General features: G+C 42.5%; 1 protein-coding gene across 3 annotated transcripts in view; it reads right to left on the bottom strand.

The window, feature by feature from the left end:
- The window catches only part of LOC126378333 (CLIP-associating protein), a 74,382-nt gene that overhangs the window by 10,682 nt on the left and 37,031 nt on the right, over positions 1-26,669 (bottom strand). For all 3 annotated transcript variants that reach the window (XM_050026581.1, XM_050026579.1, XM_050026582.1), the window contains 19 exons: positions 26,192-26,296; positions 25,206-25,329; positions 24,328-24,463; positions 23,730-23,837; positions 22,249-22,383; positions 21,036-21,220; positions 17,735-17,851; positions 17,098-17,216; positions 16,065-16,195; positions 15,063-15,150; positions 14,216-14,341; positions 13,433-13,535; positions 12,567-12,668; positions 11,769-11,848; positions 9,734-9,878; positions 8,690-8,787; positions 7,634-7,845; positions 1,427-1,573; positions 498-632 (listed from right to left, as the gene is read on the bottom strand). In XM_050026581.1, coding sequence (XP_049882538.1) covers positions 498-632; positions 1,427-1,573; positions 7,634-7,845; positions 8,690-8,787; positions 9,734-9,878; positions 11,769-11,848; positions 12,567-12,668; positions 13,433-13,535; positions 14,216-14,341; positions 15,063-15,150; positions 16,065-16,195; positions 17,098-17,216; positions 17,735-17,851; positions 21,036-21,220; positions 22,249-22,383; positions 23,730-23,837; positions 24,328-24,463; positions 25,206-25,329; positions 26,192-26,296 — 2,396 coding nt within the window. The remainder of the gene's footprint in view (positions 1-497; positions 633-1,426; positions 1,574-7,633; positions 7,846-8,689; positions 8,788-9,733; positions 9,879-11,768; positions 11,849-12,566; positions 12,669-13,432; positions 13,536-14,215; positions 14,342-15,062; positions 15,151-16,064; positions 16,196-17,097; positions 17,217-17,734; positions 17,852-21,035; positions 21,221-22,248; positions 22,384-23,729; positions 23,838-24,327; positions 24,464-25,205; positions 25,330-26,191; positions 26,297-26,669) is intronic.

The raw sequence follows: 26,669 nt of genomic DNA, 5'->3' as shown, positions 1-26,669 counted from the left end.
AGAAGAAGAAAGAAGTGGTTATATGCAGAACTAGCTGGTAGTACAATGGCCCCGATTCCTGCAGACACCGCCTAATTTTATTTTAAGTTATATCCGTCATTTTCATATCCGTCGAAAAGGAAAGGGACGGATGATTCACAGCTCTTAATTTTAGGAAGAATGAGTAAATGAATGAATAACCCGGGCGAATCAAAAGGTACGTCGCTGGTATGCAATCCGTTTGACGTGCTGTCTACTTAACTGTGTCGGGTTACTGGCGGATGTAAAATTTTTAGACGGTTGGTTTAGATTTGTGCTTAAAATTGACGTGTGTTCCATAAATTTTATGCTTGTCGATTACCCGTCCCTTTCCTTTTCGGCGGATAAGAAAATGACAGATATAACTTAAAATAAAATTAGATGGTATTTACAAGAATTAGCACCATTAAGTGCGCGCCATCTGTTGGATATGGGCGGAACTAACTAGCCAATTAGTCGGGTTCGTCACAGATCCTTACCTGTAACAGTCGGTACTTGCTAACGGAGAGGTGTTTGAGGTGCGGCTGCATGCGCGTCTCGCCAAGCGCGAACGTGAACGCGACCATACAGAACACGGCCGCCTTGCGCACCGCTGAGTTCTGGTGGTCGGCCAGCTGGGGACAATTGAATACATTATCATCTCTCTAGCATTATCCCCTTTATCACGGGGTCCGTTTACCTAACCTGAAGATTTGTCCAACACGCAAAGGGAAAACCAATCCAATTCAGGTTAGGTCACATATCTCCGAAAATGCATTTCTCGGGAATGTGGGTTTCCACACGATGTTTTCCTTCACCGCTGAGCACGTGATAATCATTTATAATCCAAACATGAATTCGAAAAAATATTCGACATTGGTTTAGGCCTGTGCGTTCTACCAACTGGGCTACTACCACGGCTCACACCTGACACCAAGGTTGATGAGGTTGGTAATCCACCTTATAACCCACACGATAGAAATTCAAATTCAAAAATATCTTTATTCAGTAGGTAACATAGTTACACTTTGAATCGTCAATTTTTACATAACGAACGCCTCATCCGCCTAAAACTACTGCAGCTTCTTACAACCTGTATAGCCGGGGAAAAGAAACTGGAAGAAAAACTTCGGCACAGGGCCCTAGACGTTCTTTAAAAAAAAACAACATAAAATATTGGTATACAATTGAGTAATTTAGCTGCCTAATATCAGTTCTCAGACAGTTAATCCCATGCATTCATATCTTCTAAATAATCACTAACTTTATAATAACCTTTTTTGTAAAGTTTTTGTTTAACTACTGTCTTAAAACAGTTGAAAGGCAAATTCTGAATGTCAATGGGAATGTTATTTTTATACAATTGAGTAATTTCGCTGCCTAATATCAGTTCTCAGACAGTTAATCCCATGCATCCAAATCCCATTACCTGCCCAACCCCCTCCATGAGTTGTCCGACAATGTCGTCTGTGAGCTCCGGCCCGCGTGCCTTGGCCACTTCAGCCGCCAGCTTCAGCGCGCACAGCGACGTGGGGTATCCTCGTGTACGGATCACCGGCTTCAGCAGGGCGAGCACCTGTGGAAGATACAGCATGGGCATAGAATTAGTGACAACACTATACAGGGTGTTAGTGACACATACATACATAAACTCACGCCAATTTCCCACCGGGGTATGCAGAGACTATAGAATTCCATTTATTTTCCATTTTTTTTTATTTTGGTGTTAGTGACATCGTAACTAAAACATTAAAGGGATGATTCAGAGCATGATTCTGTGTTGATATAAGTGGTATTTTTCGTGGCGTGGAAATTAAAATAATTTAAAATATACCAATTTTACCTACCAATAAAATTGTTATTAAGCGTACTTCCCTTACTCCAAGTCTATTGACAATTGAGAGAGGCGACATCTTTCGAGACAAAAGCGAACTTCTTACCCCACGTAGCCATACTTTCCATCTCCTGACACATTTTCAACCACGTGAATATAGCCAACCAGCAGCCAGCAAATGCGGATTGCGCCAACTTCGCTCCAAATATCAGGCGACGTCGCGCGAGTCCGCCATTTTCCTCATTGCGAATCAATTGGCTTGTTACCGACCCGATCGTGATAAATATGTATGCAAGTACGATCACGTCGGCTTACAACAAACCTATTACATACTGAAAAGAAATTGTAATTAGGTGCACAGCAGACAGCTATACAAATAGACTTGGAGTAAGGGAAGTACGCTTAATAACAATTTTATTGGTAGGTAAAATTGGTATATTAAGCTCCCTGTGCCTTACTCCAAGTCTATTGACAATTGAGAAGTGTTTGGTATCGGCTGCTGGATCAATCAATATCAATTTGTTAAATCACAAATTATAACACAACATATTTTATAATATAAAAAGCAAGTATTTATATAAAGAAATCAAAAAGAATCAAACTAAACTACTTGAAATAAATTAGATAGAGAATGAGAAGAACCACGAGAAGTCGATGTGGTAACTTCTTTTTTATAATACTTATGAAAGGTACCGGCCGATTGCCAATTACCTCTGGCTAGAATCTGATCAATGGGAGTGTTATCTAGCCAACTAGAAGAAGCGACCGCTGACCGCACGCTTCCTGGGCTACAGTGAATCCCTGCGTCCTGCAAAGCCCTTCTGATCCACCCACCTATGATAGAACGGGAAGCCGGTTTTGGTGGACCACATACACTAACAAATAAACTTTTAATGTCTTCTCGACGAGATGAAGTACAAGCCAGTAATTTCCTAACCCATAGGACGGGACAAATATTTGGATTAGACTCACATTTAAGTAAGCGCCAACCAGATTGCCTATACGACTTAGAGTCCGTCTTTGAGCCGTATTCTGGCCATAAAACGATAGAATCTTCTTCAAAAATCAAACTATTACGATCCATTCGTAAAAGAGTCAAGTCGTGAATCCGTCGACCGGAGCACAACAAAAGTAATATAGCTGTTCGCTTCGACACCTCAAATAAAGAATCGCTACATGGGTCATGCATTGCTAGGTAAGAGGCCAGAGTATTTACATCCCATACAGGTGGCTTGTGTTTTGGTGGTTGTTGCAAAGCTATTCCTTTCAAAGTTTGTCTAACTATGACATGTGAGCTAAGTGGATCACCTGCTACTGGTTTACAAAAAGTGGAAACTACAGATTTATGGAGGCAGATCGAGCTGTAAGATAAATTCACTTTCAAAAACAAATCTGTTAGAAAACGAGCCAAATCCTGAGGAGAAGGATTATCGACACTCACATTATTTTCTCTAGACCATTTACACCATCTCTGCCAAGCGGGCTTGTAGGAACCTAGAGTCGATTTTCTCCAACTCCGATCGAGAAGTTCTACTTGTTCCCGATTCCATGCACTTAACAGTGACGACCACCCTGTATCAACCACACTTCTAAATGTAACTGGCTCACCTGTGGCGGAGGACAGTTCGTTTTTGTATCTATCAGTAGTAGTAGTAGTGGTCTAGGTTGTGAATTAGCAGTGGAAGTTGCAGCGAACGAGCTTGGAGATCCGCTCTCCAGAACACCTTTTCCCAACGGGGAGCAACTATTATGTATTTGCCTATCGCCTGGTTCAAATGTGCTAACACCTTCGGAATTAGACAGGGGGGCGGAAATATCCATGCTAACCTGTATACCCATATCCGACTGAAAGCGTTTATGAAAAGAGCTTTCGGATCCGCTATTTCTAACGTCACGTACGACGGAACTACATGTGCCCTTCGGGACGCAAAGAGGTCTACCTGGGGTACGCCCCAAAGACGAAAAACCTCGGAGGTTAAGGGGCTCAAAAGATGCCATTCTGAGGTCGAATCTGCTCTCGAAAGTCGATCGGCTACGTAATTGTAACGACCTGGAATGTGATACACAGTCATATGAATATGATAACGATCTAGTTCGCCTAGAACCTTGTAAGTGAGATCGAGAAGGGACTCCGACTTCGTGCCGCCTTCGTTGCGCAGGTAAGCTACAACAGTTCGGTTGTCGCTTTGTACAAGTAGACTTGAGTTCTGCATCATCGCCCCTTTCAGCTGTAAAACCCGTACAATCGCTAACATCTCTAAAATATTGCCGTGAAAAGACGTTTCTTCCTTCGACCACCTTCCTGATAAAGTTTCCGTGTTGAGCTGCGCGCCCCAACCTTGACTCGACGAATCCGTGGCCAAGTAAAAGTTTGGAGGTGGGAAGTGAATTTGTGAAGAGGTTCTGTGATTGAGAAGCCACCATTCTAGATTTTGACAAGCACTGAAAGGTAATTTTATCACTCTGAGATTTAAAAGAGTCATTCGATGCAATAATTTTAATAACGCCCGCGCATTTAGGCGTCCTCTTGGGACTACAAAGCTGGAAAAATTCCATAAACCAAGAATACTCTGTACTGCTTTCAGAGTCACAGCCTTTGAGCGAAGCATCTTCTCTGTCTTGCCTTTCACACCAACTAACTTGTCCCGGGGAAGCTCCTTGCGGTTCAGCCAAGTATCCCACTTTATTCCCAGGTACTCGATGGATTTTTGTGGATTCAAAATGGACTTTTGGAAATTCACTGCCCAACCCAGATCCTGTAGGGTCCGAACAACCAGATTGGTATGGTCCTGTAGCGTCTCCTTCGACTGGTTTGCAATTAAAAAGTCGTCTAAATAGACTATAATCCTCACCCCTTGTTCTCGAAGCATTTGGGCTATCCAATTCGTTAGACTGGCAAATACCTTTGGCGCTGTTGCGAGACCGAAAGGTAGACATGTCATTTGATACAGCTTTTCCGCAAACATTAGCCTTAAGAAAGGTCGATGGGAGTTCAAAATTGGTAAGTGGAAGTAGGCATTCGAAAGGTCGATTTTTGTAAGCCAATCTTGAGGTTGGAGGAAATCGGGCACCCTGTACATGTTCACTAGACGAAATTTGGTAACATGTACGAACTTGTTCAGACATTTTAAATTGAACACTGGGCGATATGACATTTCGATTCCTTTCTTTTTCACTAGAAACATGTTGGAAATGAAGCTCGGAGAAACGCGAGCTCTTTCCAATACGCCCTGATCTATTAAGAGATTTATTTGAATTAACATATCTCGTGACAACTTGGTGTGAAGTTTTTGAGGTATGCGAGACGGGTGAACTAACGGGGGCTTTATAAGGAAAGGAATTCGATAACCCTGAATTATGTTTAATATGTACTGGGGTGCTCCTAATCTCCTCCAAACGTCTAGCCGATGTTTGATTTGGCCGGCTTGAAAAATCTGATGTGAACTGTCAATCGTCCCTTCTGCCAGAGTACCGATGAGACTTGCGGGAGAGCGATTGCTTTGCACGCTTCGCTTGCGAGCGAAATGCACTCTCCCCCTGCCGCTTCCTCCCTTGCGCAGGTATGGAAGTACTGGGGGCAGGGCCGAGGCCTCCTCCGTTGCGCACGGGGGCCGTAGGTTTGCGTGTTGCACTCCCTCCTTGCGCAGGAAGGGGGCGTTTGGTAGAGCCTTGCGTAGACTTCGGGTGAGAGAAGACCTTGAATAGGCCTCCATGTTTGGAGATGAGCTCGGAGAGCTGCATCTCATTGAACAAATGTTCATTTGTGGGGGGAATTTTTCGTAAAGACTCCCGTGTGAACAAGTTTGGAACACAAGTGAGAATAGCGTCGCGCCGTTGCTGAATAATATCGGCACGTCGGCCGCAAATCATCTGAAGGATATGTAAATTGACCTTTAAATAGGTAGATTCTTCGTTAGTAAAGATTTCATTTATTTTATCGCAGATAGCGTCCGCAGTGATTTCAGCCTGATCATTTAACCAAGAAACCAACATATTTAGCCCTTCCTTTAAGGAGTCGTATTGAATAATGAGCGCGTGGGTTATAGCGGCGATGGACCGCTCTGAAATTTGTAGGGCACGAGTACGGTCGAAAGATTTGATTAAGTCATTACTTTCGAGTTCAACAAAACCTGGTGTAGAATTGTACAGTTTTTGCGCATCCGAGAAACGAACTTGATGCCAGTCAGGGGAGTCAAAATGTTGCAATTTATTTAATAACTCTAAATGAGCTTCCGAAGAACGGGTAGTCTCATTTTTGAGGGTAGTTTCAAATTTTAGTTCAATATTTTTTCCTACGCTTTGTTCTCCCGTGACGACGCCCTGTTCAACTCTCGAGCACGTGCTCTCAAGGTCACTCGAAACGATACCCGGAACAGCGTCACCATCGTGTGACTCCCTATTCGAAATAAAGTGAGCATGCATTTCAGACACCTCCTTGCTAATTTTTTCAAAAGCATATTCGAGTCTACTTAGCCGAGATTTTGATGATCGATGGCGTCGGTGGTGCTGTCTCCGGCGGCTGCGGGATCGTTTCCGCCCTCGACGGCCGCTGCTCGAAGATGAAGACCGCGATGACTCGTCGTATTCGCTTCCGCCACGTGGGGGATCCATCACGTCAAAAATTACGCAAAAATAAACTTTTAACGCGACTTTTAACGAAACTTTTAAAATTTTGTAACAAAATATTTACTTGAAAATTTTATAAAGAATATAACGAAAAATGTATTCGATATTTAAAAAACTGTAAGAGTTTACGTCCGCGCTGTTCGAAAAACGAAAAGCCAATGTGGAAAATGGCGGACTCGCGCGACGTCGCCTGATATTTGGAGCGAAGTTGGCGCAATCCGCATTTGCTGGCTGCTGGTTGGCTATATTCACGTGGTTGAAAATGTGTCAGGAGATGGAAAGTATGGCTACGTGGGGTAAGAAGTTCGCTTTTGTCTCGAAAGATGTCGCCTCTCTCAATTGTCAATAGACTTGGAGTAAGGCACAGGGAGCTTAATACATAAACACAAACATTTTCAAGAATTTTGCGACAGGAAATTCCACTTGATATTAACTCAGAATCATGGTCTGAACCATCCCCCTCAGTTTTCTATGTATTGTTTTTAATATAGTCTATCTTATCCTATACCTAAAGGTTGCCTGGAAGAGATTGCTACCTTAGCAATAAGGCCGCCTGTTGTACTACCAATTTAATTATAATACTTTTTTTTAATGTGATTTAAGTGCAATAAAGAGTTTTTGTATTGTATTGTATCTCCCCGTCCCGCACCTATTCGAATTGGGCGCCGATCTCACCCCCTCTGCGACTGAAAGTCTCACTTGATATTTACTCAGAATTATGAGCTGAACAATCCCCCTCAGTATTCTGTACGGTGTTTTTAACAACGTATATTTCTGAAACGCGCTAACGCGTACAGGCCCTGTGCCCTGTTTCAAGTCTACACGTTCACATGCTACAAGTTACAAGTACGGGTAAATTACGTTTACAAAAACTACAGAGATTGTAAAATATACTTGTGAAATAAATATTGACACTTGTAACATGCAATTTACATGCATAGTTTTGATAAAAACATTCTTGTGATAATGAAATTTTTTACAAGACAATTGCTCGTAAAAGAGCTTGTAATTTCTGGGGGGTTAAAATGGCTACATCGAAGCCATTTGCGCATATAAAAGTAAGTGCGCAATGCAAACAAATGTCAAATAGCAATATTGCTTTCTTAGATGAATTGCTTCGATGTGGCCATTTTAACCCCCCAGATAAACAGGGCACTGGTGGTGCCGTCCCCCCACCTGGTGCGCAGGCAGCGCGTGCGCCACGTGCGGCATGCCGGCGTCCACGGCGCGCATGACCTCCTTGTTGAGCGCGCCGTACGCGTTGATGAGCTTCAGCAGGATCAGGTCGAAGTAGTCCAGCCACTGCGGCCGTGTCTCCGGCCGCCGGCACAGCCAGATCAGCACCTTCACGGCCTCCGCCGCCGCGCGCTCGTTGGCCGAGCCCCAGCCTGGACGACATCGACAGTTCTAATTACCAGCATTCGTAACAACGACTTTCGTGGTCCAGTGCTTGAGCGCTGGGCTCCCGGGTCGCGGGTTCGAATCCCGATGGGGACATATCTCAAAAATTACTTTGTGGTCCCTAGTTTGGTCAGGACATTACTGGCTGATCACCAGATTGTCCGAAAGTAAGATGATCCGTGCTTCGCAAGGCGCGTTAAGCCGTTGGTCCCGGTTACTACTTACTGATGTAAGTAAGTAGTCGTTACATGAGCCATGTCAGGGGCCTTTGGCGGCTCAATAGTAACCCTGACACCAGGGTTGATGAGGTTGGTACTCCACCTCATAAACCACACGATAGAAGAAGATACCATACCAGAAACTGACGACAATCAGCCCAAGCCCGGGAAGCTCACTCCACATAGGCTGTTGGTTTCACGATTTTTTTTGTCCAATGTAATAATGAGTCCGACATTTTGTCACGTTTTGCTATGACGTCACAGTGTACTTTTTAATACAAATTCCATAGTAATTGCGTGTTTTGACGTTTAGTAAAAAGTAACGGATTTGAGTAGCCTATTGATACTTTTTTGATAGTTATCTAGCCTACTTGATTCCACTGCTGGGCAAAGGCTTGATTTTTTCACACCTCTCGACTTTGCGCGATCTCCAGCCAATCCCTCAATTGTAGTATAATATATCCCAATTGCGGTAGTCAAAAGATCCATCGCAAGATGAACTAAGTACCCACACCTCACCGAGCTTTCTGTTACACCAACGTGATAGGTGATCCGTATCACCGTATCGAGTTTATGTGAATAAATAATGCAAATATAGAGAGATATTACATACCGGAAGACTGTTGTGCATTGGAAGCGTTTTCAGAGTTTTCTTTATCACCAGAGCTCTCCTCTATAGACAACGCCGCTAGCGCCACCCGCACTATGTTCCTGAAATAATAGTAAACGTGTTAGAAGCCGTGTAAGTGCAGTGTTTAGTGCAGTGTCTAGAGCAATGTCGAGTGTAGTGAGGACGTTTAGTAAAAAAGCAACTGATTTGACTAGTTGGATACTGCCTATATGTATAATTGTATATATCACAGCCAGATCTTAGAACTGATCATTTCATAATACAACATACATTTGCGCATATAAAAGTAAGTGCGCAATGCAAACAAGTGTCAAATAGTAATATTGCTTTTTTAGATGAATTGCTTCGATGTGGCTTTTTAACCTCCCCCAGATCTTAGAATTGATCATTTCATAATACAATATACATTTGCGCATATAAAAGTAAGTGCGCAATGCAAACAAGTGTGAAATAGCAATATTGCTTTTTTAAATGAATTGCCTCTATGTGGCCTTTTTAACCGCCCCCAGATCTTAGAATTGGTCATTTCATAATACAATATACATTTGCGCATATAAAAGTAAGTGCGCAATGCAAACAAGTGTCAAATAGTAATATTGCTTTTTTAGATGAATTGCTTCGATGTGGCTTTTTAACCTCCCCCAGATCTTAGAATTGATCATTTCATAATACAATATACATTTGCGCATATAAAAGTAAGTGCGCAATGCAAACAAGTGTCAAATAGTAATATTGCTTTTTTAGATGAATTGCTTCGATGTGACTTTTTAACCTCCCCCAGATCTTAAAATTGATCATTTCATAATACAATATACATTTGCGCATATAAAAGTAAGTGCGCAATGCAAACAAGTGTCAAATAGTAATATTGCTTTTTTAGATGAATTGCCTCTATGTGGCCTTTTTAACCGCCCCCCAGATCTTAGAATTGATCATTTCACGATGTGCTCGGTCATTTCATGAAATGGCCACATCGAGGTCTTTTTAGCCATCCTGGCGAAGACATATTGTGTGTAATATACTCACTTGAAGTACTCGCAGGGTTTCCGGCAGTCCCCGTACTTGAGTATCTCGTGTGTGGCCAGCAGTAGCCGTTCCCACTGCTCGGCGGGTGCTTGGGACACGTCCAGCTTGCAGAGGGCTTCCAGGACCTCTTGTTCGCGGAGGCCCGCTGTTGGGATATCATACGTACATTTTTTTTATTTTTTTTGTTCAAAACACTTTACAAATTATTTATTTACATAGTATAAGACGCTTATCTAAAAGCCTGAATAAGGCTTATGCGAGAAGCGAATGAAAATTTCTCCCTCGTTACAATAATATCGTAACATTACGTTACATCTTTAGAACCCAAGTATAAATTCCTTAAAGTACGTTTACATGTTTTTATGGTTAGTAAGTATGTCCGTTTGTTTGTCTTTAGGTAACTTATTCAATATATCGGGTAATATGTATTTCCACGTCCTCATGCCATATGCGTTATTAGTTTTAGGTAGTTTGTAGGTAGGCAGGTTGCATAAGTTAGGTTACATAAGGTCACGCTTATTTCAGAGACTATGGTATTCCATTTACTTCGATTCTGACGCACTTCTCTATACAGGTTGGCCCAGAAGTTTAGGTTCAAAATGAAAAATTAGATAGCGGTGCAAGGTCGACAGATTTCCAGGAAAATTTCTGAAGTAAGGTCTTCTTCTTATCGTGTGGGTTGTGAGGTGGAATACCAACCTCATCAACCCTGGAATCAGAATTATTACTGAGCCGCCAAAGGCCCCTGACATGGCTCATGTTAACGAAGTAAGAAGTAAGGTGGAAAATCTAGAAAAAGATACAAAATGGATCATATCTCCTAAACCGTAAATAATCGCTGAACATACATACATGGAAGTGTTTCTGGTAGCTAATGAACCCCTCTATCTAATTTTTCATTTTAACCGTGAACTTCTGGGCCACCCTGTATATCTTGCGATGATAGGTGCGCGGCTCGACTGCCCGTATCTGCGTAGATGCTGTGACTTGCATGTCATAGCATCTAGTATTAGAAAATGCTACTAACATCTAGAATAAGTTTACTAACACATATGAGACATATTTCTTGAAATAAATAAATTATTATTTGAAATAGACTACTCTAGGCGCCATCCCACTTGCGTCGAACAGAGTACTGCGGAAGGCAAGAGGGAAACCACTGCCTTATTTTTCCCTGAAAAATTAGGAAGGGGGAATGCTACAAGAGCATCATCATCAGCCCATTAACGTCCCCACTGCTGGGACACGGGTCTTCCCTATGGATGGATAGGGAGATTGGGCCTTAAACCACCACGCGGGCCCAGTGCGGATTGATGGTTATTAACGACTGCTGATGCAGCCGGGACCAACGGCTTAACGTGCCTTCCGAAGCACGGAGGAGCTCGAGATGAAAACTTTTTTATTTTGTGGTCACCCATCCTGTGACCGGCCTTTGCGAAAGTTGCTTAACTTCAACAATCGCAGACCGAGCGCGTTTACCGCTGCGCCACCGAGCTCCTCGTCCGACAAGAGCGTGGCTCTTAGTGTTGAGGTAATGCCCGGGCCGGGACTCGATAACCTGCCCCCCCCCCCTCTTTTTTTTTTGACGTGACTTATTGTAGGTTTGCCGCAGATGGCATTAACTACTTGGCCGGACAAATGGGGAGCGCTGAAGGCTCTCACCCGGTACAACGTTTAAGACAACAGGCCTGAGGGTGCTAAGTTGGGCGCGAACCTCGGCTCAGGGCATCGTCTAAGAGGAAAAATATTTGAAAGAATTAATCGACCCTAGTGGGTCGATAGCGATAAGCTCTGATTGAGGGAAATCGTCGACCACGCCGGCGGGGTCGGTATCGGGGTCCTGAAGTGTTTGGTGTGGCGAGCTGATTGGCTGCCTCTATGGCTAGAGTAATAGGGTTGTCGGGATTGTATATTCCCCCTCCCCTCGCCCCCCGCTTGCTCCACGATAAAGCGCTTCGCCTCGGACCCTACGCCCCCGCCGTTTTTACGGCAAATGGTACAATGTCAGTCGATTTGTCGATGTGATTCAACTTACATTTGGTAATTATGAAGCCGTTCTCATCCGTCTCGTACAGTTTCATCTTGTCGCGCGTCAAATGACCAGAGTTGTAATCTCTGAAACAATACAATAGAATTTATTTATTTATTAGGTACTACTTTTATATTTTTTATAGGCTGTTTATGTATGTTATGTAGGTACTACTAACGCCAAAAACACAAGGATCGTCCCAAACCCACCTACAGCTACACCTTTAACTCGGATGGATAGCTATTCTGCCTCCAATGTGACCGGGTTTTCAGAACAAAGTTTGGCTTTGCCAGTCACATTCGAGCGCACGAGAGAAGAGACTGAGGTCGCCGTTGTCAGATACGACAAGGAGGACTATATATATAGGTACTACTACATCAGCCTCCGTGGTCTAGTGGTTAGAGCGTTAGGCTCACGATCTGCAGGTCCGGGTTCGATTCCCGATGGGGACATTGTCGAAATCACTTCGTGAGACTATCCTTTGTTTACTAAGGACTTTTCAGGCTTGAATCACCTGATTGTCCGAAAAAGTAAGATGATTCCGTGCTTCGGAGGGCACGTTAAGCCGTTGGTGCCGGCTATTAGCCGTAAAAAAACCTCTACCAACCCGCAGTGGAGCAGCGTGGTGGAGTAGGCTCCATACCCACTCCGGTTGATTGAGGGGAGGCCTGTGCCCAGCAGTGGGACGTATATAAGCTGTATATGTTATGTTATAATTTTAAAGATGTTAAATCCGATACATCGAAAAAATGACTTTTTATAGTCGATAAAAAAGAAGAAAGACCCATATAAGGGATGACTTACGCATGCGGGAAGTCAAGACGGTGGTGCGCCGGTACCGGCGAGGACTCCTTCGTGCTGTTGGCCTCCTCTGAACTGTCTGCCGACGCCGCTCGCGCTACCTCGCTGTTGGCAAACAATTGGGTCGTGTACGGTCACGAGCATTAATATGTATACACTTTGGTACCATGTCACATTAACTTTTTTGACAAACTGAACTGTAAGTCCCACTAAATGTCAAATATGTTAGTGCGACAGAGACCTAAAGTGGGTGCATTATATTGCTCATGACTATACTAGGCTTAAGATAAATTATGAAATTCTAATTACTAAATAAAGACATCTAAAACTAACTAAAAACGTTTTCTTTTTTTCTCTTTAACTTGTTTATTAATTTTAATCATCATATCATTACGTTTTTCTATTACGTCGAAGTGTGCTTTTTCATACAAATTCCATAGTAATTTCGTGTTTTGACGTTTGGTAAACAGTAACTGATTTGACTAGTTGGAAACTAGCCTATTACGACACTTTTACTGAATTGAGTTTGAATTCACTTTTGGATCGTCACCGCATCCAATCAATCAAAATAAATTAAATACCGGGGTTCGGACCGGCGCTCCCCGTTTGAGAAGCAAGGTGGTGAACCACAGGACCACAGTGACTATACAGGGCCACAGTGACTATACAGGGCCACAGTGACTATACAGGGCCACAGTGATTATACAGGGCCACAGTGACTATACAGGGCCACAGTGACTATACAGGGCCACAGTGACTATACAGGGCCACAGTGACTATACAGGGCCACAGTGACTATACAGGACCATAGTGATTATATATTATATAGGGAGTATGTTACAGCAGATAATCAAGTCAACACTACTTACGCATTATAATGTCCATTAGGCACCCCGTTGGGTTTGTTGGAGAGCGTCGCGTCTGACATCTGGCTGATGCCCGAATCCTTACTGGACATGTGGTTACCGCATTCTGTCGAATGAACACACGTTTTCAATATAGTACAGTAGGGCCATCATTTATACCCAAAAACAATGATAAAAGATGCATTATGTCTGTTATCCATGAAATTAAAAGGTTAAACGAAGGAAAATCCTTACAGCGCCATCTATATTGATTTGTGGCACGTAGTCTAGAAAGTCCCGCATTGAAATTGTAGCGAAAACTGTCCAGGAAATGAAACTTACTCAGCTTATTGTGGCGAATAGTATATAGTACTATTTCTAACTCTAAGCAACACTGTTATTCTGTCAGCACCAGTGGGGGAACAGTGTGGGAAGTGTGTGGTCTGCGTGAGAAGTGTTTTGTCTTCATGGGAAGTGTATGGTCTGTGTGAAGTATAATATAACATAATATTCAACGTATACGTGTATATCTCGGTGCAGGTCTTGCGTGAGTACACGCCCTCTGCGGTATTTTTGTATTATTATATGTCGTTTAAGCCTGTACTGACGCTAAAATATTGATATGTTTGTCTTTAGTTCAGGTATGTGTAGCCCCTGTGGGGATAAGTGTGGGAAGTGTGTGGTCTTCATGGGAAGTGTGCGGTCTTTATTAGAAATGCGTGGTCTTTATGGGAAATGTGTGGTCTTTATGGGAAACGACCACAGTCTTTACGGGAAGTGGGTGAAAACAATATATAACATATTCACCGTTGGCGTGTTGCGCGGTATACGTGTGTATCTCGGTGGTGGTTTTGCGTATGCGGGAGTACACGTCCTCGGCGTTGGCGCAGTTGGATGTCGCGCTCGTAGTACGGAGCGGACTCTCGCTGCCGGCTGGGGAATTAAAAATAAATAAATAAAGGATTTGTGTAAACCAAAGCTTTAAATTCAAATTAAAAAATATCTTTAGTCAGTAGGTAACATAGTTACACTTCGAATCGTCAATTTTTACAGTCACGAGTACTAATATGTATACCCTTTGAAACAGTAACTTTTTGACAAATTGAACTGTAAGTCTCACTAAATGTCAAATATATGTTAGTGCGACAGAGTACTAAAGTGGGTACATTATATTGCTCATGACATTATGGGTACATTATTTTTCCCTAAAAAGTTGCATAGATGCTACACCGTTGGGAGCGTGGCTCTTAAATGTATCTATCGGTTTATGTATGAAGCTAAAACAACTTGTAAAAGACACACAGTGTAGATTTATAGAGTATGTTAGAGACTGGTACAACATTGTCACTATTTTGTATGACACTATGTTGAATTCGATAAATTAGTGATGTGATGAATATATTTAAGCGAAAGTTGATGGTAGGGCTGGCAGAGGAAGACCGAGAAGGACTTACGATGACCAAATTGGAGATGTCCTTAGAAAAGGTTTAATACGATCTACTCTGAACCGGCGTGCGTGTATGAAGCGATTGATGAATGTGGAGGAAGCAAGAGAAGTGTGTCAGGATCGAAGCAAATGGAATTCTATAGTCTCTGCTTACCCCGGTGGGAAATAGGTAGGAGTAGGAGTTTATGTATGTATGAATATACTTACTGCTGGAAGTTCTCCGGACATGCTGTTGCACCACGCCGTTGACTAGCGACTGTGTCTCCGGGGGCAGCTCGCCCATCAGCGCCGTGAACTGTGGACATCATACAATTGGGTCGTGGACTAGGTTCAAGATCTCTGAGTATTATTATTATTGCGTATGGCAGACAAAAAATCAATATCCTGGGTGGATCATATATCCAGCTGAAGCTCCCCTAACCAAGTCTCTGCCGCATCCGTCACACAGTGCAGCTCGGCTATACCACCTGGGAACCGGTGCAGAGGGCACTCGTTCACTATGTGAGATACGGTTTGATCCGAGTAAGTAATCTGAAATTCTGATTACTAAAGAAAGTCAGATTCAAAGGTAAAAAAAAAAAACAAAAAGCTTTAGGGGAAAAAGCGTTTTCTTTATTCAAAGTCTCATCCGCCTAAAACTACTGCAGCATCACACTGGGAAAAAGAAGCTGCAAGAAGATCTCTGTCCAAGACCTGCTGCTCCCTTGACAGCCACAAACAATAATCACTCTCTCTCTCTCACACACACACAAAGACAGACAATCGCTGCTGAGCCGCTTCATGCTGACTTCTGGCCAGAGGGAGTGGTGTTCAGAAGTTTCAGGGGGGCGAAGACGAATAATAAATTCCCTAAATAGTTTAAATAATTATAATATTGTATGTATTCTAAGGTCAAGGTATATATTGGGGCCTTAGTTGCTTAGTGGGGGTATGCGTTGAGTCGGTTATAAGAATCGGAGGGAAAAATCGGCCCGACTATCGGTCCTACAAAGTCTGACAGCCTAAATTCAAAAATATCTTTATTCAGTAGGTAACATAGTTACACTTTGAATCGTCAATTTTTACATAACGAACGTCTCATCCGCCTAAAACTACTGCAGCTTCTCACAACCTGTATAGCCGGGGAGAAGAAGCTGCAAGAAATACCTCGGCACAGGGCCTTAGACGTTCTTTTTTTAAAAAAAAAAAAAAATAAGATGCATGACTCACGGGCACAGGGTTGCAGTCGTAGAGGCAGGCGAGCGCCCGCCTCGCACACACGCGCACGTCGGCGGCGCGCGGGTCCGCGGCCAGCGTCGCCACCTTCACCAGGGCGCGGCCCGCGATGCCCGACGCACCGCCTGCACGGGACAAACACATTTACAATAACAATTATTATAATTAAAACACATAATAACGGGTTCTTACCGCATCTGAAATAGGGATATGAGACTCCCGATATTTCGACACTGTTGCAGATTGGAGTGGAGTAGGTAGATTTATAATTTTCTACGGGCAGACATATCTGTCTATTCTCTTTCTTTGCCGCTTATTTATGTATTTGATATCGGAATGTTCGGAACCATCTGAACAAAATCTGAAAACTCACTACGACAAACCGCACTCACTGTGTCCTCACGTTTTGTCACCACATCAGGCCGTTTTAAGCTTTTTACAACACCTACTACTGGATTCCACATACTAGATAATTTGAACCCGTCTTCGCTATTAAAATTTTTGTGTTTTCTGATTTCAATAACAATTATTACGCTAATGGCGTCATTACTATTAATACATTTCATATTTTATTTTAAAATGAAATGCACTTAATACGAATGAAAAGTATGTCTGTAAGTCCTACGTATAAATTCTGGTATAAATAGGATAACCTTTAACGAGTTACCATTATATTGACGTTGCACATCGAAAAATCAAGATGAGGATTCGGTGGTTGCGGTGTTACTTGTGTGGGGGTTGAGTAGAAAGAACCGAGGCCATTTGAGAAAGGTTTGAGATCTTTATGGGCGGTGCGGCGACTGTGTGCGGAATGTGTAGTGGCTAAGTGTGGAAAGTGTAGTGGGTGAGTGTGTGAGGTGTGGGAACTATGTGTGTGAAGTGTGGGAACTATGTGTGTGAAGTGTGGAGGGCTAAGTGTGTGAAGTGTGGAGGCTGAGTGTGTGAGATGTGGGGGCTAAGTGTGTGAAGTGTGGGGATGAGTGTGTGAGATGTGGTGTATGTGTGTGGGAAATATAAACCGTGTTACCGTGGAGAGCAACGGCGAGGCTGTTGGGCGTGCAGTAGTCGTGCGCGAGGTCCGCCAGGAAGCGAAGCGCGGCCGCCTTCGTCTTGGTCGTGGGCGCCGTCGCTGAGTCAGCTAAGAACCTGCAATAAGTTATGTATTATTCACTAAGATCATAGATTCCAGGTGGGATATTTAAGGTGAAGAAATAGTTATGGAGTAGTATATAAGTCGAATTATGCTTGGATAGCAAACATTAATTGGGAGCGGAAAAATGATAAAAATAACAGTCGTGTTAGTCGTTCACTCTATCATCGTCTTTTTTATTGACACCAATTTTAGCAACATGACATGACTCATGTAACGATTACTCACTTACATCAGTAAATAGTAGCCGGGAGCAACGGCTTAACGTGCCTTCCGAAGAACGGATCATCTTACTGTCGGACAATCAGGTGATCAGCCTGTAATGTCCTAACCAAACTAGGGATCACAACGTGATTTTTGTGATATGTCCCCACCGGCATTCGAACCCGGGGACTCAGGATCGTGAGACCAACGCTCAATCACTGGACCACGGAGGCCGTTATCGCCGATCTCCACTTAAGCCTCGTATACCTACATATTCGAGAAAATTCCACGAGAAGAAAAAATAATGTACCTGAATATATTATGTAACTGCAACTCGGCTGGGAAGCACTCGTGGATGACGTCAAGCGTCTTCATGATCTTGCTCTGTACCGAGCCCAGGATGTCTGTGCCCAGTTTCATTAGTAGCCTGCAAACATAAATATGATAATCAGGATAAAATCTGCCTATTTCTCCATTCAGCCGGCACTGTACGGAAACCGCGCCGCGCGCGACACGAATTACATCGTGGGCTGTTGACCAATAGCCATACGAAATCTATACAATACAATACAATACAAATACACTTTATTGCACCAAAATAAAAGGAATTAACTAGAAAAAGACTCTTAACTAAGTAAATGGCAAATGGCGGCCACCACTGCGACTATCTAACGTAGATAGCATTCCCTGCGTTTATTGGTGGAGATCCTCAATATAATTCGCGCCGGTTGTCATGCAAACCCTGTTCCTTCTATGCTTTTTGTAATTGTTTTGTAAAAAAAAAAAGTGATGTTATTGTCTTGTCTTTGTGTGTGGCGTCCTTTTATAATAAACGATTTCTATTCTATTCTTAAATTTTGACAGATCGATACTACTTGAGTGAGGTCTCCTCAGCTGCTGATAGAAATCAGTGAGCTGCCGTTCTATATATGCCATACATAAATAAACTCACGCCTAATTCCGCCGGGTTAAGGTGATGTGTTTCAGTCAGCTAGGTAACGCTGCGTCAGTAGATGGCGTTACTTCTGCAGTTTTCGTATTTTTTTCCATTTATTCGTTTAGTGTTGAGTTCTGACCCAGTGAAATGTTAGGTGGCGAAATCTTACATACATTATCTTTAAGTTAAGCTACAATTTTGAAGTATTTACTGAAGATATCATATTGAAACATTGCATCAAAAGTTGGTGTCATTTCAATTTGTGTACAAACACGAAGCTGTCACACACACATGCGAACTAGGTTAGCTATTAAAAGAGATGCATAATTTGAAGTCTACTTCTAACTTCTAAATGGCGCATTTGGTAAAGCAGTAGCCGCCATTCTTAAGGTTCACGGTTCAAACCCAACTGCATGTTCTAATTGTTTTTACTTTTTGTATTTTTTTTTTACAATTGAATTTGGCGAACCCGTCTATTTGTTACGGAATTTTCAAAAAGTATCACTTTTACCAATAATATTATAATTAAGTATACAATAATTTACTTTGCACTAAAGTACCTTCCGTAATTTCCGTATTTTTTATTTTGTAAAATTCTAACAGGCATTAATCGCATCAGTGAACATGCGGCTAACTAAAAAACTACTGAACGGATTTTCATACGGTTTTCACCAATGAGTAGAGTGATTCATGGGCGTGCTTTAGGGTTTATAATTTATACAAGTATTTTTTTTGTATAAAATGGTTCAAAAATGATGATGAATGTCAAACATAATTATCGTTACAAATATAGCCGACTTGGAGCTTTCGGCGAAAACGCTGCCTGAGCCCATTGAGATATAACAAAACAACGTATGGTTGAATTGTTCCTTTTTTGTAGGTATACCGAAAAGTCCACAATATGTCATAATAATTATATTGTGTATAAAGAATTGTGTATATGTATTGTATGATTTTACAAATAACGATCACAGTACAGTAATAATAAGGTAGATTTTTCCTAAATTGCGTAGGTTCAAACTTTGTCGCATCGCGTTTGAAAGATGTAATAGCGCTTCAGGACGTCCCGCAAGCACGGCGCTGATGTCGCAGTATCCGCATATAATTATTATGACTTGTCATTTAGTTCCAAGAAAATCCGCGGGACTTCATACGTATGTCAGTGACAGCTGGTGATAGCATGCGGGACACTTAGCACCTAATCGAATTCTATGTTGTTTTCGCGCCCAGTCCAGACGACTCACAGCGCATTTCTGGACATATATTTACGCGTGGTGTTTATTGTTAGGTTAGTTAGTTCAGGTTAGGACGTCTTTTTATAACGAGGACGTTAAAAAAAGACGAGGCTGGGACGTATTGAAGTAGTATTTCCATATATACGCGGCCTGAAATGGGCTGTTTCGGGGACCTGAACTGGTTGCTGTCGAACTTATTATCACGTTTTCTTGATTAAAATTCATAAATAAGTCAAATAGAAAAAAGAAAAAAGATTTTATTTAGTTTTAGATCTGTCATGATGTCTGTGATGTTTGTTTATTATACATAAGAATTTCAAAATTTATCTTATTTTTTTTCCCAAAGGGCAAGGCAAAGGGAACTATGAACATACAGCCATGTCTTGTGTTTTTTTTTCTTGATGATGATTAATGAAATGATGAAACCTAAGCCCCCACCCTCGGAGCAGACTCCTACTCCGAACCCCAAACGAAGTAATCGGCTTGTTGGCGCAAAGCGAAAATAGATAGGTACACTTTGTTTATTGAATATTCCGATTTAATAATACTATCGGGAATGTATTCCGACTAATGTGATCATTAACCACAAAACACCACTTCGTATTGATTATTTAGATTATTCAATGAAGAAAGCAACCTTCCCGTTCCCGGTCCCACCAAAAAGTCGGCGACAAAGAGAATATAAATAAATCTGTATGTTGGATGGAAAAACAATTAATTATAAATGACTACTATTTAGGCCGGCAAATGCAACAACTTCTTTTTTGATTTGGTTTTCCCCGAAGGGTAAGGCAAAGGGAACTATGCTCATACAGCCATTTCATTTTACGTATTGATTTTTTATTATAATATATGTCCTCTTTTAAAACACTATTTAAAAATGTTTAAATAAGATACGTTATTACAAAAATATTTTTCCAATATTCCTTTTCTCAGATTGTAGTATTTTTAGTTTTTTATTTATATTTATTCTCTTCATACAAAATCTCTTTATAAATTGTCACTGACATTCTATTACACTTGTCAAGTAGTCAAAGCCTTTAGAAAAAAAAAACTATCACGCACACAAACTAACATTGACACCTCTACACGCTCAGCAAATACACTGTAATCTGCACCACTACAAATGTAGAATTGATCAAAATTGAGGGTCTGAAATATGGTACTTCTCGTATTCGGACCCTAAATTTTTGTTAGTTTGCGAAAATAATACACCAAAATATTACTATTTATCGGTTTTATAACAATATTCCTCTATCCGTTTTCCTGTAGCACTGCATCAACTTTTGTATGGAAAACGAATCACCTTAATCAGATACTATGTAATTCCATTTACTTCGATCCTGACACACTTCTCTTGCTTCCTCCACATTCATCAATCGTTCCGTTCGTTGCCGTTCTATACATAGTATTATTCTATAGTAGTCAACATAACTGACCTGAACATGAGCTGGTATAGCCAATCCTTCAGCTGCTGCCAGTGCACCAGCAGCAGCTCGCAGACGGCGTCCAGCAGGAGGGAGAACACTTTGGTGTGCGCGTCGACGAACATCTTGTTGAGCAGCTCCGTGAGGCGGCGGAGCTGCTCCTCGGTGAGCAAGCGCCCGCTGTTCAGGTAGTTGGCCTGCAACGATGATTGAGGTTATCTGAAGGTCTTTTCGGTGTTCGGAGGGCGCGTTTAGCTATAAGGTCGCAGATTATTGCCTATTGTTTACGGCCTCCGTGGTCCAGTGGTTGAGCGTTGTGCTCACGATCCGGAGGTCCCGGGTTCAAATCCCGGTGGGGACATATCACAAAAATCACTTTGTGATCCCTAGTTTGGTTAGGACATTACAGGCTGATCACCTGATTGTCCGACAGTAAGATGATCCGTGCTTCGGAAGGCACGTTAAGCCGTTGGTCCCGGTTACTACTTACTCATGTAAGTAAGTAGTCGTTACATGAGCCATGTCAGGGGCCTTTGGTGGCTCAATAGTAACCCTGACACCAGGGTTGATGGGGTTGGTACTCCATCTCACAACCCACACGACAGAAGAAGAAAACTATTGTTATTTTTGACTTCAAAAAGAGGTGTAATTATGTAAGGAGGGATTATCCAGGGTACATTCCTCAAGAATATGGATGGCGCGTTAAAATTTTTCCTTCGTTTAACATTTTAATTTCATGGATAACAGACAAATGCATCTTTTTATATTTGTTTTTGGGTATAAATGATTACCCTTGTTATTACACCCAGGCCCAACACGTCTTCCACTCATTAATATTCTGATCAAAATAAAGAGAAGCAACATAATTCTATACCTGATCTGATCTAAACATTAACCAACATAATTGATGCTTTTGCAATTACATTATATTTTTGAATAATTATATACTCGAGTACTGAGATGATAAGTAATCATCACGTTAAATCTGAACAGCGCCATCTACATTATTTTAGTTGATACATATGCAATAACGTTTTGTATTGATAAGCTGTTGGTCCCAGCTATTAGCCGCAAAACACCTTCACCAAGCCGAAATGGAGCAGCGTGGTGGCGTATGATGCTACATATTCCTTGAAGGGAGGCCTATGCCCAGCAGTGGGACGTATATAGACTGTTTATGTTATCAAAATGGGGGTCTTGAAGATTTCTTTACGAGTAGTAGTACCAAATGCGTAAGTCCGTCCTTCCTCTCTGTCCAGTGCGTACACGCGCAGAGCGCGATGATGTCATCTGGGGGCGGCGGCGGCGGGGGTGAACACTCCCATCCTAGGCGAGACGCTGAACCCGACCATGATACGCTCTGAAAAAATAAGAAAGGTATTCGATAACAATGGAGCCGACGTGGCGGACCTAACTAGTTGACCAGCTAGTTCCGCCCGCATGCAACAGATGGCGCCACCATTCAATAATGCAGTCCTGACACTCGCTATCGAAGTTTACAGAGCGTGACGCATGTATACAACTTCCAACATAACACCGTTGGATCGTCGATCCCTATTCACACTACCAACTTGTCCAGGGTTCGCATTAGTTCCGTTGCTTAGTCCCATGATAGTATTACTGCTGGCTAGTGCAAAGCGCTTCGCATCATCCTTCATTATGCGCACTGTTAGGAAGTGGAATTCTTTGCCGTCTTCTGTGCTTTCAAGGCCAGAGTGAACAGGCAGCTTCTGGGCGAGCTCGCTCCATCTTAGGCGTCGTGAATACCTTTGGGCAAGTCTGGGGCCAAGAGCTAACCCATCAAAAGTAAAAAAAAATGCTCTGTTCGGTACCCCGATATCCTTCGGCAACAGCACACTCTCGCCGGCGTGGTAGCCCACTTGGAAGAATGCTTGATTCTAACTGTGAGGTCGCAGATACGTATCTATCACAGGCCACGTCATTAAGTAGTAACTGGGATCAACGGTTTAAAGTGCCTTCCGAAGCATATGTTTTAGCGTAAGACATATTTTTTGTGGAATTTTTGGCCAGTAATTTAAGTATATATGCGCCTTACCGACCCTTCCGAAGCATGGATCATCTTAGTTTCGGAGAATCAGAGAGAGAGAGAGAGAGAAAATGTTTATTCAACAAATTGTGACACATTACATACGAAGTGTAATCATCGTGTGTGTAGTGTGTGTGTGTGTGTGTGTGTGTGTGTGTGTGTGAAGTGTGTGTGTGTGTGTGTGTAGTGTGTGTGTAGTGTAGTGTGTGTGTAGTGTAGTGTGTGTGTAGTGTAGTGTGTGTGTGAATCAGGTGATCAGCTTGCACTGTCCTAACCAAACCAGGGCTCACAAAGTGATATTTATGACACGTCCCCTCCGGGATTCGAACCCGGGACCTCCGGATCGTGAACCTTCTTCTTCGAATCCTTTTATACCCTGTTGGGATGTAGAGCTCGAATAACAGATTTCCACTCCTCGCGATCTTTTGCAGCTGTAGTTTGCTCCCATGACATGCCGAGAGTTTTCAGCTCTCGGCCAACCGAACGTCGCCAGGTTTCTCTGGACCGCCCCCTTTTGCGTTTTCCACGCGCACACCAGGTCAGAACCCATCGGGACGGGTGTTCCACAGGTCTTCTAAGGACATGACCAATACACCGCCCATACAATGCTACTAGTTAGTGATACCTAACTAAATGAATAAATAACTAGGTGAACTCACATCATGCCTGCGGTACGAGTCGAGGCTCCGTTCAGAACACACGCTAGAAGCTTCGGAGTCATCGTCGCGCATGCGCCCGCCCTCACACGTCGAACTATCTTCCGGACTCTGTTGAACAATATGACATTAGCACCGGACACTTCATATAACCTTGTTTTACGCAGATACTACACATTGACATTATCGTACACGCGCAACATCACCGTACACACACACGTGTGACCTCTGAGATCTATTATTATTATGATCATTTCGACAAACATCCATCTTGCTTTTTTGTAATTGTTTAGTGGAAATTTGATATGATGTTATTGTCTTTTTTTGGGCGCCCTTTTATAATAAACTATTTCTATTCTATTAGCTGCCAATTACAATACCTAATTTAATCTTCATTACTTACTTAGATATGATGTCAACTTAATTCTGTCGGGTTATTGGCCGATGTAGAATTTTTAGGCTTGTTTTACATTTCTGCCTAAAATTGGCGTGTGTTCTTTTAATTACTTTCTTTTACAGCGGATAGAATTAGATAGTGTACGTAGCACCATTGGCTGTCTACTTGTTATACGATGCCTATGTTATGACATTATGGACTTACCCTGAGAGATCCCTCAGCGTCTCTTGTTTGTTGTAGCAGGCGTAGAGTGGCAGCGGGGGTGCGGGAGGGCGCAGTCCTCTCGACGGACTCTCGCCGCCTGATGGCCGAGCCCACCACGCTGCTTGAACGTCCGGTTCTGATGGAAAGATAAAGATCTTCTCTTCTTCTATCGTATGGGTTGTGAGGTGATTACTAACCCCATCATCCCTGGTGTCAGGGTTATTATTGAGCCGCCATAGGTCCCTGACATGACTCACGTAACGACTACGTACTTACATCAGTAAGAAGTAACCGGGACCAACGGCTTAACGTGCCTTCCGAAGCACGGATCATCTTACTTTTTGGACAATCAGGTGATCAACCTGTAATGTCCTAACCAAACTAGGGATCACAAAGTGATTTTTGTGATTTGTCCCCACCAGGAATCGAACCCGAGACCTCCGGGACCGTGAGCACATCGCTCAACCACTGAACTACAGAGGCTATCAAGGCCGTAAGATAAAGATTTTTATTGTGTATAAATGTAGGTACAGTTCTACGAATAAATAAGTACAGTTATAAATAATAGTTGCAGTTATAGTTGCAAATTACGTCTCACAAAATTTTACCTCTGCAGGCATATATATACACATTTCACACAGGCAATAAAATAAATAAAAAAATAAAAACAAAAAGCTATTGAAGAATATACAATGGATAAGTAGGTCTATGAATTAACTATTAGTTTTCATTCAATCACGTCATAAAAACATTTTTGTGCAAGCCATGTCTTAAGACCAGTTCTGAATCAATTCAAAAAATTTAAATTAATTATCATCAATTTATCATCATCATCATCAGCCTTAGAAAAGAAGAAAAAGGAAGAATAGGCCACTCACCTAGTAGGACTAGTCTCTCTGGAGTTGGCCAGAGAGCGGGGTATCCCCGAGGGTCGCCTCCGGGCGCTGGCCAAAGACATCGGACCGCTGCTGCGAGATGACGGCGATGATGAGCGGGATGTCGCTGCAAGTATAAAATTTCCCACATTCAGCGCGTCTGGCTATCGTCCATTGATATATAACTGCCATAAATAAAGCGCGTTATACAAAAATACGACGAAAACTTGACGCTGACATAGCTACATTCATACGCAACGATATATAGATTCAATAAACACATACATACATACATAAACTCACGCCCGTAATCCCTAATGGGGTGGGCAGAGCCACAAGCAATCAAAGACAACTTGCAGCCACTGTTGATACGAAGTCCAAAGATGGATATGATGAACCTTATGGTGACAAGGGATCAGCCTATCGCCCATAACATTAGTCCATCATGTTAGAGGACACAATCCCTCTCTCGGTTTTTACGACATGCCCGGGAAGAGAAGCAGCTGAACGTGTTCTATGTTTTTTATATGTTCCCAGAACAGCATAGAAGACAAGCAGTATAGATTCAATAAAATCGTCAAAAAATGCGTAGGTACGAGTACGATTTTGAGGAGCTCGTTGGCGCAGCGGTAAACGCGCTCGGTCTGCGATTGTTGAAGTTAAGCAACTTTCGCGAAGGCCGGTCATAGGATGGGTAACCACAATAAAAAAGTTTTCATCTCGAGCTCCTCCGTGCTTCGGAAGGCACGTTAAGCCGTTGGTCCCGGCCGCATTAGCAGTCGTTAATAACCACCAATCCGCACTGGGCCCCGTGGTGGTTAAAGGCCCGATCTCCCTATCCATCCATCCATACAGGACGTTAATGGTGATGATGACGAGTACGATTTCTGAATGGTGGCCAAGAGAGGAGGCCTATACCCAGCAGTGGGTGGATACAGGCTGAGTAGATAGTAGATAGAAGATCAGGGCCACAGATTGATCATACTTACGTTGTGACTGCGACACTCCGGGGCGGGAGCGCGAGCGCCCGACTACTCTCTCAGGGCTGGGAGGCACGCCACTGGCCGCATTCGAAGGGGATCTCTTCGCCCGAGCTGTTTCGACATTCAAAAATAATTAAAGTTTCGAAGGCCTTAACATAAACCAAACATGCAGTAGATTTTCTACGATATAAAAGTTACAAAGGCATAAAATATTAACAGTGTCACTACAAAACACAAACTAAAAATAAACTAGGTTTGAAATAGTATTTCGCGCCACGAAAGAAGTCGGCGGATTTGAATGAAAATAACTTGACAAGTCATAATAATTCTATGCAGAATCTACGACAGTAGCGCCGCGGCGTTCGTGACTTCTTTCGTATACGGATTATATTTGAAACATAGTTTATCTTTTAGTCTTTGTTTTGTAGTAGCACTAAACGTTTTGCCTCTTCCTTTTTGATGCGAAAAACAACTGTCTGGATCT

This window comes from Pectinophora gossypiella, chromosome 26 (genome assembly GCF_024362695.1).
Source record: "Pectinophora gossypiella chromosome 26, ilPecGoss1.1, whole genome shotgun sequence".
Taxonomy (NCBI): domain Eukaryota; kingdom Metazoa; phylum Arthropoda; class Insecta; order Lepidoptera; family Gelechiidae; genus Pectinophora; species Pectinophora gossypiella.
The sequence above is the reverse complement of the archived record's forward strand: the minus strand, read 5'-3'. Positions and strand labels throughout refer to the sequence as shown.